Source organism: Eptatretus burgeri, chromosome 3, assembly GCF_056783735.1.
Source record: "Eptatretus burgeri isolate ZD-2024b chromosome 3, Ebu_testis_v1, whole genome shotgun sequence".
Lineage (NCBI taxonomy): Eukaryota > Metazoa > Chordata > Myxini > Myxiniformes > Myxinidae > Eptatretus > Eptatretus burgeri.
Genome location: NC_140963.1, coordinates 44,506,569 through 44,519,236, shown reverse-complemented (window position 1 = coordinate 44,519,236; position 12,668 = coordinate 44,506,569). Strand labels below are relative to the sequence as shown.

The window sequence follows — 12,668 nt, the reverse complement described above, 5'->3', positions numbered from 1 at the left end:
GATAACTCATAAACTGTTCACCATATCGATTTGAAATTTGGGTCACACATGTACCACCTGAAAAAGTAGAACCCTATTGATTTTGGTCGTGGCCGGATCCAAGATGGCCGACTGGGGCGGCCATCTTGAAAAAAATATTTTTTCGCCATACGATTTGAAATTTGGGTCACACATGTACCACCTGAAAAGGAAGAACCCTATTGATTTTGGGCATGGCCATATCCAAGATGGCCGACTGGGGCGGCGTCAACGTTTATAGCTGTGAGTGCGATAACTCATAAACTGTTCGCCATATCGATTTGAAATTTGGGTCACACATGTACCACCTGAAAAGGAAGAACCCTATTGATTTTGGGCATGGCCATATCCAAGATGGCCGACTGGGGCGGCGTCAACGTTTATAGCTGTGAGTGCGATAACTCATAAACTGTTCGCCATATCGATTTGAAATTTGGGTCACACATGTACCACCTGAAAAGGAAGAACCCTATTGATTTTGGGCGTGGCCAGATCCAAGATGGCCGACTGGGGCGGCCATCTTGAAAAATTTTTTTTCGCCATATTGATTTGGAATTTGAGTCACACATGTACCACCTGAAAAGGAAGAACCCTATTGATTTTGGGCGTGGCCGGATCCAAGATGGCCGACTGGGGCGGCCATCCTGAAAAAAACGTTTATTGTAATAAATGGAAAACCGCTTATCTGATTTCAATTATTTTTGGTTACTACGTTCCTCACCCCTGGGGAACTTTTTCGAGATGATGACCAAATGGTGTCTTGTTTCCAATTCACCTCCTTCATTATCTGGAATGATAACATTATCATTATCGGAGCCTGGTGTTGGCGCAGTGGTTAGGGCAGCGGCTTGGGATCCAAAAGGTCGAGTTCAAGCCCTGTTGGGCCACTGAATTAATACACCAGGGGGTTGACTCAGCCTGTCATCCTTCCGAGGTCGGCGAAATGAGTACCAGTATACTGGGCCAGTGTATACCCCGTTAAAGTAGGTGTACCATATCCCTGTGTCTTAAGAGGGGACCAGGGTTGCGTCAGGAAGGGCATCCGGCGTAAAACATGTGCCAAATCACTATGCGGATCATATGGATGATCCGCTGTGGCGACCCCTATCGGGAGCAGCCGAAAGAAGAAGAAGAAGAAGATTATCTGGAATATGTATGACCTTTTTCATTCAATGGCGGGGGATTCCCCATCTCTGATGGTATATTTTGTTTTCAAGGATTTCTCTACAATTGTACAGTCTATCAGTGTGGGAGTTCACCTGAATTATTGTCCGGTCTCACACAAAATCGAGTCCAAATGCCAACTTGGTAACTACATTGTTGTGAGAACTGTTTCAGAAGCAACATTGTAACTTCTTATTATGAAACTCCATTAGCCCCATGGATCTCTGTTGAACAAACAGTAGGTATGGTATGCACGATAGATTTGTGTGTATCTTATACTTATATTTACATGTAGACACCCTGCTATCGGAGAGGGGGCGGGACGCGCTGGGGAAGCGGAGAGGGGGCGGGACGCGCTGGGGAAGCGGAGAGGGGGCGGGACGCGCTGGGGAAGCGGAGAGGGGGCGGGACGCGCTGGGGAAGCGGAGAGGGGGCGGGACGCGCTGGGGAAGCGGAGAGGGGGCGGGACGCGCTGGGGAAGCGGAGAGGGGGCGGGACGCGCTGGGGAAGCGGAGAGGGGGCGGGACGCGCTGGGAAGCGGAGAGGGGGGCGGCACGCGCTGGGAAGCGGAGAGGGGGGCGGCACGCGCTGGGGAAGCGGAGAAGGGGGCGGCACGCGCTGGGGAATGCGGAGAGGTGGTGTGGAGAGGGTTCCCGAGCAGAGAGGTGGCGTGGAATTCCAGAATTTGGAATTGATCAGTGATACAGATATGCTTTTCATGATAGAGAAGGCTAAAAGAGGAGGAATATCTCAAGTATGTTCAAAGAGATATGCTAAAGCAAATAACAAATATCTTCCTGATTATAATAAGAATGAGGACAACTCTTACCTGATGTATTATGATGCTAACAATTTGTATGGGTGGGCTATTTCTCAATCTTTACCTTATGGAAAACTTAAATGGGTTAAAGAAAAGCATTATGAAAAAGTTTTCCAAGACATTGTTGTCTCCTCTCAAAAAGAATTGGATGAAGCTGAAGTTGGATATTATTTTGAGGATGATTTAAAATATCCAGAAGAACTTCATCACAAATATAAAGACCTACCTTATGCCCCTGATGAAGTCCAAGAAAAGAATGGTTAAGTGATTATCAACAGTCATTTAATATAAAAGGTAAATCTCCAGAAAAACTACTTACTCCATTAAATGATAAAGAAGGTTATGTTTTGCATCAAAGGAACTTGAGACTATATTTATCTGCTTGGTTGAGAGTGAGGGAAATTCATAGGATTTTGAAATTTAAACAAAGTCATTGGTTAAAGTATATTAATTTTAATGCAAAAACAGATTTTGAGAAGGACTTTTATAAATGAATGAATAATGCTGTATTTGGAAAGGCTATGGAAAATGTTCGAAATAGACAAAACATAAGACTTGCTACATCTTGGAAGCAGGCTTCAAAGTTAATTAAAGACCAAGTTTTGAACAAGCGGAGGTGTTTTCAGAGAACTTTTGTGCTATTCATTTGAAAAAAGAGAGTATTGAAAAAGATAAACCTATTTATATAGGAACATCAATTCTTGACTTGTCAAATTCGTTAATGTCTGACGATTACTACAATAATTTAAAATCAAAGTATAAGGATAATGTGTCATTGTTAAAAATGGATACAGATAGTTTTATATTAGAAATTAAGACAAGTGATGTATATGAGGATATGGTTGATAATATTGATATATATGATACAAGTAATTATAAGTCAGGTGATGTGTTGTTTTCATCAAAGAATAAAAAGGTTATTGGTAAGTTTAAAGATGAATTGGGTGGGAAGGTCATGAATGAATTTATAGGCTTGAGATCAAAGTCTTATGCTTTCACGTATATTGATAATAATAACATTGAAAGGTGTGATGAGAAGCTAAATGGAATAAAGAAAAATATAATCAAGGAAACAATAAACTTTAAACATTATTACAACTGTTTTACCTTAAAGAAGGAAGAGTGCAGAAAAATGAATACAATAAGAAGTTATAAACATCAATTATAATTCTACAGAAGAGATAAATAAGAAAGCATTAGGTGCTTTTGATGATAAAAGATATATTTTAGAGAACGGAATCGATCGTCTCCCTTATGGTTATAATATGTGTTAAGATATTGGGTTGGGAATTTTAACAGGCTACCGTCGTCTTTTTACTGATTTATAAATGATAGAACAAAGCAATAACCAAACCAAAGAGTGGAGATGTAATCAATCTTGGTATTTAAATGGGAAACAAAGAATGTGAGAAATATCAAATAAGTCTTATTGAAGAAATATCCGGGTAAAAGTAGATAAAACAAATAAGCGGATAAATTTAATTACAAATGAGTTATCGGATGTAAAGAAAAAAATAATATCCTTGAATGGACTGAAAACTTTGATGGTTATCAATTGAACAATGGAAAAACAATTTACTACAATCTCAGTGATATGTGGCTCAGGAGGTGGTTAAATAAGAGCATTAAGAGAAGTTTATAATTTCATTTCTGCTCAACAAAGACACTTGTACCAAGTTCCAAGTTATTCTTTGTGAATATACTCGATGGAAATAAATGTTATAAGAAAATTAAGTTATTCCCTAAAGTCGAACATGGGCAAATATTCGTTGGTTCGCTCTTTGAGTGGAATGAAAATATAAAAGGGAAGAAGTGCTTTAATCAGTAAGTCTCAATCTTTCATCACCTCAATTTTACATTTGTTTTTATGGGAGGGAAGGGGATAGGTGGGGAGTTAATATCATGATTAATATTTGAAGTCTTTAATTTAAAAAAAACCAAACTCCTTTTGTTGGCATTTTGTATGTACTCTATGTTGTTGAGATGTCCAGCAATGTGTTCAGTTTCCAAGCAGCTAGTTATCGCTTGCCAAGCCAGCCGTTCCTTATCAATGGTTTTGAATGGAGTGCTTGTATGAGTGCTTAAGCCACTTGGTGAGCTCTCTTCAAGAAACTTGGTAACTGAACACACTCCAGATTCATTATATGGGGACGATAATAAACGTCTATACCTTGACTTATTTTGGTCATATCGATGAATTTGTCTCTCAGGGCAGATTTTGACATGACATGAGGCAAGTTAGATTTTGTTTGGAATTGAAAGTGGGTTTTATTTAATAACGGCGCTGTATTGTATTTATTTTTCCCAAACATGGTTAAAAAACCTTGTGAAAATTACTTTGTTGGCTGAGGTAGGGAAGGATGGAGATGGGAAGAGGGAGCGAATGGGTGAGAAGAGGGAGGAGAAGGTGTGGGAGAATGGAGGGGAGGAGGGAAAGAGGTGGGATGGGAGTCTGGAAGGACTGGGGTGGGAGGAGGCATGGCAAGGGGTGGAATAGGAGGAGGTAAGTGGTGGAATGAGAGGAGGGAAGGGAAGGGGTGGGGTGGCAGTCCGGAGGGAGGGGGTTGGAAGAGGCAGTGGTGGGAGGAGGGAGTTGAAGGGGTGGGGTGGGAGGGGAAGGAATGGGGTGGGAGGTGGGGGGGGTGATGAGGGGGAGGGGATTGGAGAAAGGAAAGAATGGGAGGGGGGACCCAGCAATGCCGGGTACCCCTGCTAGTTCTATATATACTCGCAGGCAACCCGTCCTCCATATGGGTTAATCATGTCGGCCCACAAAACAAGGATGGTCGCTTAATGTCCACGGAGTCAAAGAAATGTAAAATTGTCAACAATAGCACTGCAATCAACAATCATCACCAGGATGAGTTATGAGGTGAGAAAAGCATGTGATAAAGATTCCTCACCATAATCACCAACATTGTAATCACTGCTGTGAGAGTTGAGGAAAGCGTGCGATAAAGACGCCGCACTGTAATCACGAATATTGTATTCACCTTAGTGCCTCGACCAATCCATGAGTGAAGGGAAAAATGGGCTCACCCGATTTGTCAGTGCTGCGACCAATCGACTGAATACTGTATTGCTTTGTTATATCTGGGTTTCCAGCATCATTGCAACTGGGTAAATATGCATTGATTAAAACTTGTTCTGAATGTCACAATTGTCATAAGTGGGGGTTCATCACAACCATGGGCCTTGTAAAATGGTCCGACTGCATATCTAAACATGTAATACTTAAAATATGCACTTTACACTTAACTAATGTACACCATCTATAGACTATAAAGGTTTATGACTTACTACCACTGTACACCGTCCGAAAACAACAAAAGTCCACAGACATTTCTCAAATTGTACCGTCATAAAACCGAGAAACACACTTCCAGTCTTGCTCAATTGATATTGCCCATTCCCATGCAAGATCACGTGACATGCCATTATATTTGGTCACATGACCCTCCATGAGTGGAAACGAAGCTCCACTGTTTTTTTTTCAACTTTTGTTGATAACCCTTTTATTTTTTCCCTGAAATTGTAGCTTTGCGTAATATCTGTATGCCAAATTTCAACTATCGAGCACATCTCGAATGTACTAAACATTTATGCGTGAGTGCCAGTGGTTAGAAAGAGCTTTATATATGATGAATGGTGTTAAACTACAGGGCTGGACCTGTAACTTTGGGTTCGAGGATTTCTTTTGAGGGTTGGGACATTCATGTTGAATCCTATAGTGGTGCGTGGGAATGCGTTCATTGGCTGGTGGTGTATTGTTTTTTTTTATATACCCCCAAGAGGGTACCTTACGTAGTTTACAAGGGCTGTGTGGTTGAATGTGTTGCTTGTCATCTGGGGACCTGGTATTTTCTCTTGACAGTGCTGTCCCCACACTTTCCATGCCATCAATGACGAGGTCGGCAATGTTCCTGTGTGCGCATTGGTTGGGGGAATATATGTGCAGTCGGGGCGAGCCCTTCCTGATGCCCACACCAGCATTTGATTTTCTCCTTCACCCGAGATATAGCTGATGGCAGGTGCAGATCACGATGGGATCTTGTCTTCGTTCTTCATCCTGGATTGCCTCCCAGTCGAGTGCCAGTGCCACAATGCATGCACAGTCCTCTGCCTTGACCTCCCCTATTTCACACCCACCCTTCTTTCACCCCACAGCTGACCTTTATGGGCCAGCGTGGCGGTCAGCCAAGGCACACTCGTGTATGGGTTGGTGCCTTGGCTGACGACTGACAGTGCTGCGTAAACTGGTGTACGTAAGGGGATTCTGGATGTAATTAAAACACAACATCATGATGGTTGGTTTAAAAAGTGAGTTTGTGATGTAATTTCTGCCTCATGTTCTGAATATCGAAACCAATACATTTTCAAACCGATGTGACAAATACGCTTGCATTGGGAATCATACCTAAAACTTGGTGAGCAGTCAACTTTCACAGCTGGAAATATTGAACATACCTTCCCACATTTTTTTTTCTTATTCTTCCATTTTTTTCACTCTCTTTCCTCACAATATGAGGTTTGCAATATGAGGTTGATTTTTACAGAACCAAATTATTTTTTTTTAAATGCTCCCTTTTGAACTTTTTACCAAAATGCTCCTTAACGCTCTTTTGTGACCTTTAAGGTTGGTCCTTTTTTTCCTATTTGAAACGATGTCCAATTTGAATGTCCTATTTGGAAAAAAAATAATTAATTTTGCATTGTCCTATTTGAAATGATATATGGACGATTTGGGATTAAAGGAATGGTTGATGGATTGGGGACAATACCGTTTGAAGATTACTTTGTGCAAAGATGCGTGGAGGGCAGATTAAACTTGTATTAAACTCCAATTTTATCGCATCTCTTGCAGGCACCAGAGAGAGCAGCACGGGGAAAAGGGGTAAGAACACTTGTTTTTTGTTTTAATATGTACTTTATTATTATTTAAAAAAAACTAACTCAACAAATTGTTGCAATGTATAATTAGTTACAAGTAGTGTTATTGAAGAGATTTTGAAGCACAGAGCTTGTCTTTGTGCAATGACTTCAAATCAATGTCCCTCTGAAGATGTCTCCTGGCTCTCCTTCCCTCACTGTTAGGATTCCAAAATAATGGTTATCCAAACCTTTTTGACTTCACTACTCACAGTTTCAAGATGCATACACTTTTGAATCATTCTGTCTTGTAAACAACCTGCTCTTGTTGTCTCATATATTGGAGAATTGCTGTCTGGGTGGCCAGGTTCTTCTCAAGCTTCCCCTACACATTGCTTCTTTGATCATTCTGCTTAAAGTGTGATGAAATACACATGGAGAAAAACTTTTCATATGTACTGCACACCTACCAAAGTAATAAAACCCAATTGTTGGATGCATCTATCCTGGTTGTACAATGCACACTTTATTCAGCCTCATTCGGCTTCAACATCCCTCAACAACTCTCGTATTTACAGTGATACATCCTCTGCCAACATGTTGAACAACAATGCTGTTCGGGCTCCAAGCTGATTGGCTAATATGCTTCGAATCGCTGAGTGTGCTTGATCACATACGATGCATTATAATATTTCAAATAAGGCTATATCCTAGGAGTTTTAATTTGAAAGTTTCCCATTTAAGAACTAACTGGTCTCGACTTTGCTGAGCTTCCAAGATCTAACTGCATTGACCACACTCAGACTATCAAGTCATTTTATTGATTGAGGCTTCTCCCGTTTGAATTCATCCTTCATTCCACTCATCAATTGCTTAGCGGCTTTATAGCTGGAGTTGTTTTGTTTCATGTTCCAATCTTTTGTCTTGCTGTTCAGGACATGTTCAAAAAGGACCACTTGCAAACTTGTGTGACCATTACATACTGTCGTTTTGGGCGGCCCTCTAAAATGATGTGCTGTGAAGATGTCTTTCAAAATTGATGATTCAGTTGGTGATTCGTCTTGGTAAGAGAATATATAAAGATTTCTGTGGGCTGTGGCAACACTTTAGCCGAAGGCACATTGGCACTTTGTTCATCGGTCTGGTTTGAAAGGTGAGTTCGCTTCGAGTGTGCTCTTCCTTGACGCAAGTCAAAATTAATGAGACCAGAGGTGTGTGTGTGTGTGTGTGTGTGTGTGTGTGTGTGTGTGTGTGTGTGTGTGTGTGTGTGTGTGTGTGTGTGTGTGTGTGTGTGTGTGTGTGTGAGATTTCCACTATTCGTGATGGAATTGGAATGAATGGCTTTGTGGATTGCCAGAGATGGTATAAGGTTACTATGAAGAGTGAAGAGGGAAGGCGGAATGGTGTACGCATTTGTGTGTGTATTTGTGGAGTGTTCTTGCCATTAGGTTTGATTTTGACCCGATTGTTCACGCTCTCATTATGGAGGCGCTGTTTTTAAGCTCTCCTTTGTGCTCAAAATGTCTCTGAAAGCTTCAAATCTCAAATGCCTTCTTTGAAATCTCGCATTCCGCTGCCGTTGCCACATTCCCGATTTATATATAGGGCGTGCTTTATCATTGCAGATTTCCGATGTCAGGATGCTGAATCTTTTTGCATTTTAATGTGATGTTTTTGAAGTGTTGTAGAATTGGTTTTGGCACATTCACTCGTAAACATCTAATGATTAGAAGATTAAGGGCATCAACATTTCCATGCTGTCATAGATAAGCTTTTCACACTCGGGTTCGAAAATCCATTTTTAAAATTGATCGCAAAATGAAACTGTTGAATGTTTACCATGACGTTGACAGCATGTTTGTTTGGTTTTTTTCTGTTCATGATCCACTATTGCGGTGCTCGCTGAACTTAGGTCACCCAATTCCTTGATCAACTTGAGCATTTTTTTGATCAACCTTGTATTTTGGGGGAAAAGGTAATGGATGAGTGGCTCACAGAAGGTAACACCTTCCTCGTCACAAAATCTGAAGAAGCCTAACAACCTCACAAATACCAACCAACAAACCTGTCTCTCAACACCATACAAACTTCTGATGGAAATCATCACAGAAATGATGTCCTCCCATCTAACACACAAAGGAGGCCTCAAGGCAGAACAGAACTGTGATGTAAAAGAGGATGCTACGGAGCAATATTATAATTTCATATGCAGCCTATAGATGCTGGTTGCATCATTGCTGTGCCGCTTATGTAGTACCCGCCATTTCCAGTAAACTGGTACTCATTTTGCCGACCTCGAAATGATGGCAGGTTGAGTCAAACCACTTGGTGTTATTTAATGGAACAACAGGGGCTCAAACTCAAGACTCTAAGCTATTAAGTCAGGCACCTTTACCGTTCACCCAACACCAGGCTTTACGGAACAATAGACCACCTACGACTTAACAAGGTCACGCTAAAAAACTGTAAAACACGAGGAACCAAATTGTTCACAGCATGGACAGACCAAAAAAGCTTTTGATAGTGTTCCACATTCATGGATGATAAAATGCATGCAATTGTACAAGATCAACCCCAAAAGAATCAACAGCAATGGAACTCTGGAATACCACAAACTCCTCACTATCCACAAAATGATTTACAAAAATCAATGCATCCTGAGAATGTACCTGCCGAGACGAGAAGGAAGTAGCAGTCTGATGGAACTCAATAAAATGCAGAGAGTGACAACAGTACGATTGGCAGAGTACGTGAAAAGTGCAACGGATTACCGAATCCAATTTGTAGGCAAACATGACGACAACAAATTAGAGATGCTATCCCTAATCCACCTCACAAATATTTTCCAGACAGGTGCGAATGAAACCAAAATGGCAACAAATACAACCCCACGAGAAGGGCACTCGGTCGAGCGCATACCTCTGCCAGGTTTCGTCCGAATCCGTCCGCCACTTTTTGAGACATCGTGCTATATTTTAGTTCACCCCATTCTCTCAATGGTGAAGAATCGCTGAAAAAATTATCGGATCCGGATCCAAATTCGGATCTTCACCAAAATTGAATCAATTCTTCCTTGTTACACCCAACCTGTCCACCAAGTTTCATCCGAATCCGTCCACAACTTTTTGAGATATTGTGCTACACATTGTTTTTGGCCCGATCTCTCAATGGTGAAGAATCACTTTAAAAAATTCAAGTAGTCTGATCTGGATCTGGATCTTCACTAAATTCTAATCAGTTTGTCATTGTCACACACCCAACCTGCCCACCAAATTGCATCCAGATCTGTTTGCAACTTTTTGAGATATACTGCACACAGATAAACAAACAAACAGACAGAGAGGGGTGAAAACATAACCTCCTTCACCTTCGGTGGCAGAGGTAATGATAGCAAAAAAGACATAGAAAAATACAAAACGAAATGCCAACAGATATACACCGACAATTGGGAAAACGATAAAAGAGTAGGAAGGCATATATAAAAATCAAGAGTTCGACAGATTGGGCATCGACAAAGAAGGCTCATTGCAATGGTTAGGATGAGGTCAACTCAACTCGGATGGATAACGAAACATAATAAATGCCCAAGACCAAGGACACTGTACCAATGACTTTAAGAAGATTGCAGGACTGAGTCAATTGGACAGGTGTAGGTTTTACAAGGTAGAAACAGAAAGTACGAGCCACCTCCTATCGGGATGCAAAAAAAACTCATGTCAGAACAGCTGTACACCCAAAGTCAAAACAAGGTACGTGGAGTCTCATCTGCAAAAATCTCAATTTCGCAGTTCCAGAAAACGCATGGAAACATGAATGAAATGCAATCATTGACAACAAGGAAGTAATGCTCACGTATGACTGAATGATCCCATCGAGCGTGAACATAGAAAACAAAGCATTGCAACCAGATATAGTAATGAGGTACAACAAAGAAAAGAAGGCATTGCTAATTGAGGTGTCATTACCCAGAGATTTTGACAAAAACAACACAGAAATCAAGAAAATGACTAAATACCAAGATCTCAAAAATGAAGGGACTCATGACAATGGGGAAGCACGGTAATTTTGTTTGCCGATGGACATCGAAGCCGATACACCAGGAAAAATCACAGAACCATCGCAAAGCATCCATAAACGAAATTGTAAATAAATGACAAAAATGCAGGTGAGCGACTCGAGACAATGGGAAAACACGGTAATTTTGTGTGCCGACGGACATTGAAGCCGATGTACCAGGAAAAATCACAGAACCGTCAGAAAGCATCCGTAAATGAAAATATAAACGTATGAAAAATCAAATGCAGGTGAGCGACCCGAGACAATGGGGAAGTACAGTTCGTATGCTTACACAATGTGTAAGCATATCCTGCTACTGTGTGTGTATGTCTATGTATTTGTATATATATATATATATATATATATATATATATATATATATATATATATATATATATATATATATATATATATATATATATATATATGTGTGTGTGTGTGCTGACTTGAGTTGAAAATGGATCATTAATGCCAATTGTCTTAAGCAAAAGCATGTTGCAATGGCTGAACAAGTGTATTAATATAATTATAAAATTTTTGGTGAACCTTGCAAAGTAGCATAATTGACCTTTTCAGTGTTAGCTTGGCAAATCTGCCAAAAAGTTTCCTCCTGTTCATCTTCTCTCTCCACAGCTCCCGAACGAATCACTTTTTCGCTGGGCTGTTCTCCAAGTGATCATTCGAGATCGCTTTAAACACGTGTCCACGTATGTGTGCACACACTGTTTGCAGTTAAGGGAAGCACAAACCTTCACCGATTCATAGAATGTCACGTATTCTTTATTAGTTTATTTTGAGAGTTATCTTTGTCTGACTTAGTTTAATAACATTATTTATGCTCACTCAATGAAATTGTATCATGTAATTGTACTTATGAAGTCAATTTGAGTATGATGGGAAAAATCAGCTTTGCCCTGACAGGATATGCAGATGTAGTGCATTTACCTATGATTTGTCTAGTCTGGGTTTGATTTCCAACTCAACTATAAACTATCACATTGGTGCTTCACAGGCAGGGTGCTGCATCACAAAGCGCACCATCCTTTGGATTGATGTGCACCTGGGGACCCATCTGCTGGCATTAGTTTGTGGACATTAAAGATCGCAGGGTGTCTTTCGAGAAGGGGTTGGTGAGTTATCACCAGCACCCTGAATAATATACAAGTTCCAGCTCTGGCTAATGAAAGGAAGGCAGTGGTAAACCACCCAGTGTAATCCTCACATTGAGACTGCTATGGCAGCACTGATCCTCGCCTCGGTCCGAACACTGTGAGAGAGAAGGCACCTAGATGAGCTCTTCATCGAATCTGAAAAAGCTTCTCACTGCATCTCATTTCTTTGATTCAGTTAATCACTGCTGTCAACATGTTTTCCCAATTAACAGAGTATATTCAGTGTTTGTACAAAATAGTGGATAATTTTATCGTAAATATTTTGGGATTGATGGCCTCTTATAGACATGAGCTGCCATTACTATGTGCTCTTTATTTATAAATACGAGCAGAGTCCCTGCCCTATGGGCGATCTTGTTCCAAGCATACAACACGTTCTTCTGACACATACCTTTATTTGGGCGGTGTATAAGCAACTGACAGTTCTGTATCGGCAAAAACAAACAAACCCGGGTTACGTGCATGAAGCAAAAACATACCTACTGCTTATAATTAAAAACACCTCACTGCACTGGAAAACGTTGGGACATGATTACTGCACTGTAAATGGTGGAGACTTGTAATACGCT

At 40.7% G+C, this 12,668-nt stretch overlaps 1 protein-coding gene across 12 annotated transcripts in view; it reads left to right on the top strand.

Annotated features, from left to right (window-relative positions):
- LOC147029787 (putative methyltransferase-like protein 25) overlaps positions 1 to 12,668 on the top strand; it is a 221,289-nt gene that overhangs the window by 62,883 nt on the left and 145,738 nt on the right. For 6 of the 12 annotated variants that reach the window (XR_015056089.1, XR_015056088.1, XM_085873104.1 and 3 more), the window contains exons 7-8: positions 6,867 to 6,896; positions 11,561 to 11,658. Coding sequence is in view for 6 of the 12 variants with exons in the window: in XM_085873104.1 (XP_085729230.1) it covers positions 6,867 to 6,896; positions 11,561 to 11,658 (128 nt within the window). In the remaining 6 variants the exon portion in view is untranslated. The other 6 variants (XR_015056087.1, XM_085873107.1, XR_015056091.1 and 3 more) reach the window with 5 other exon arrangements.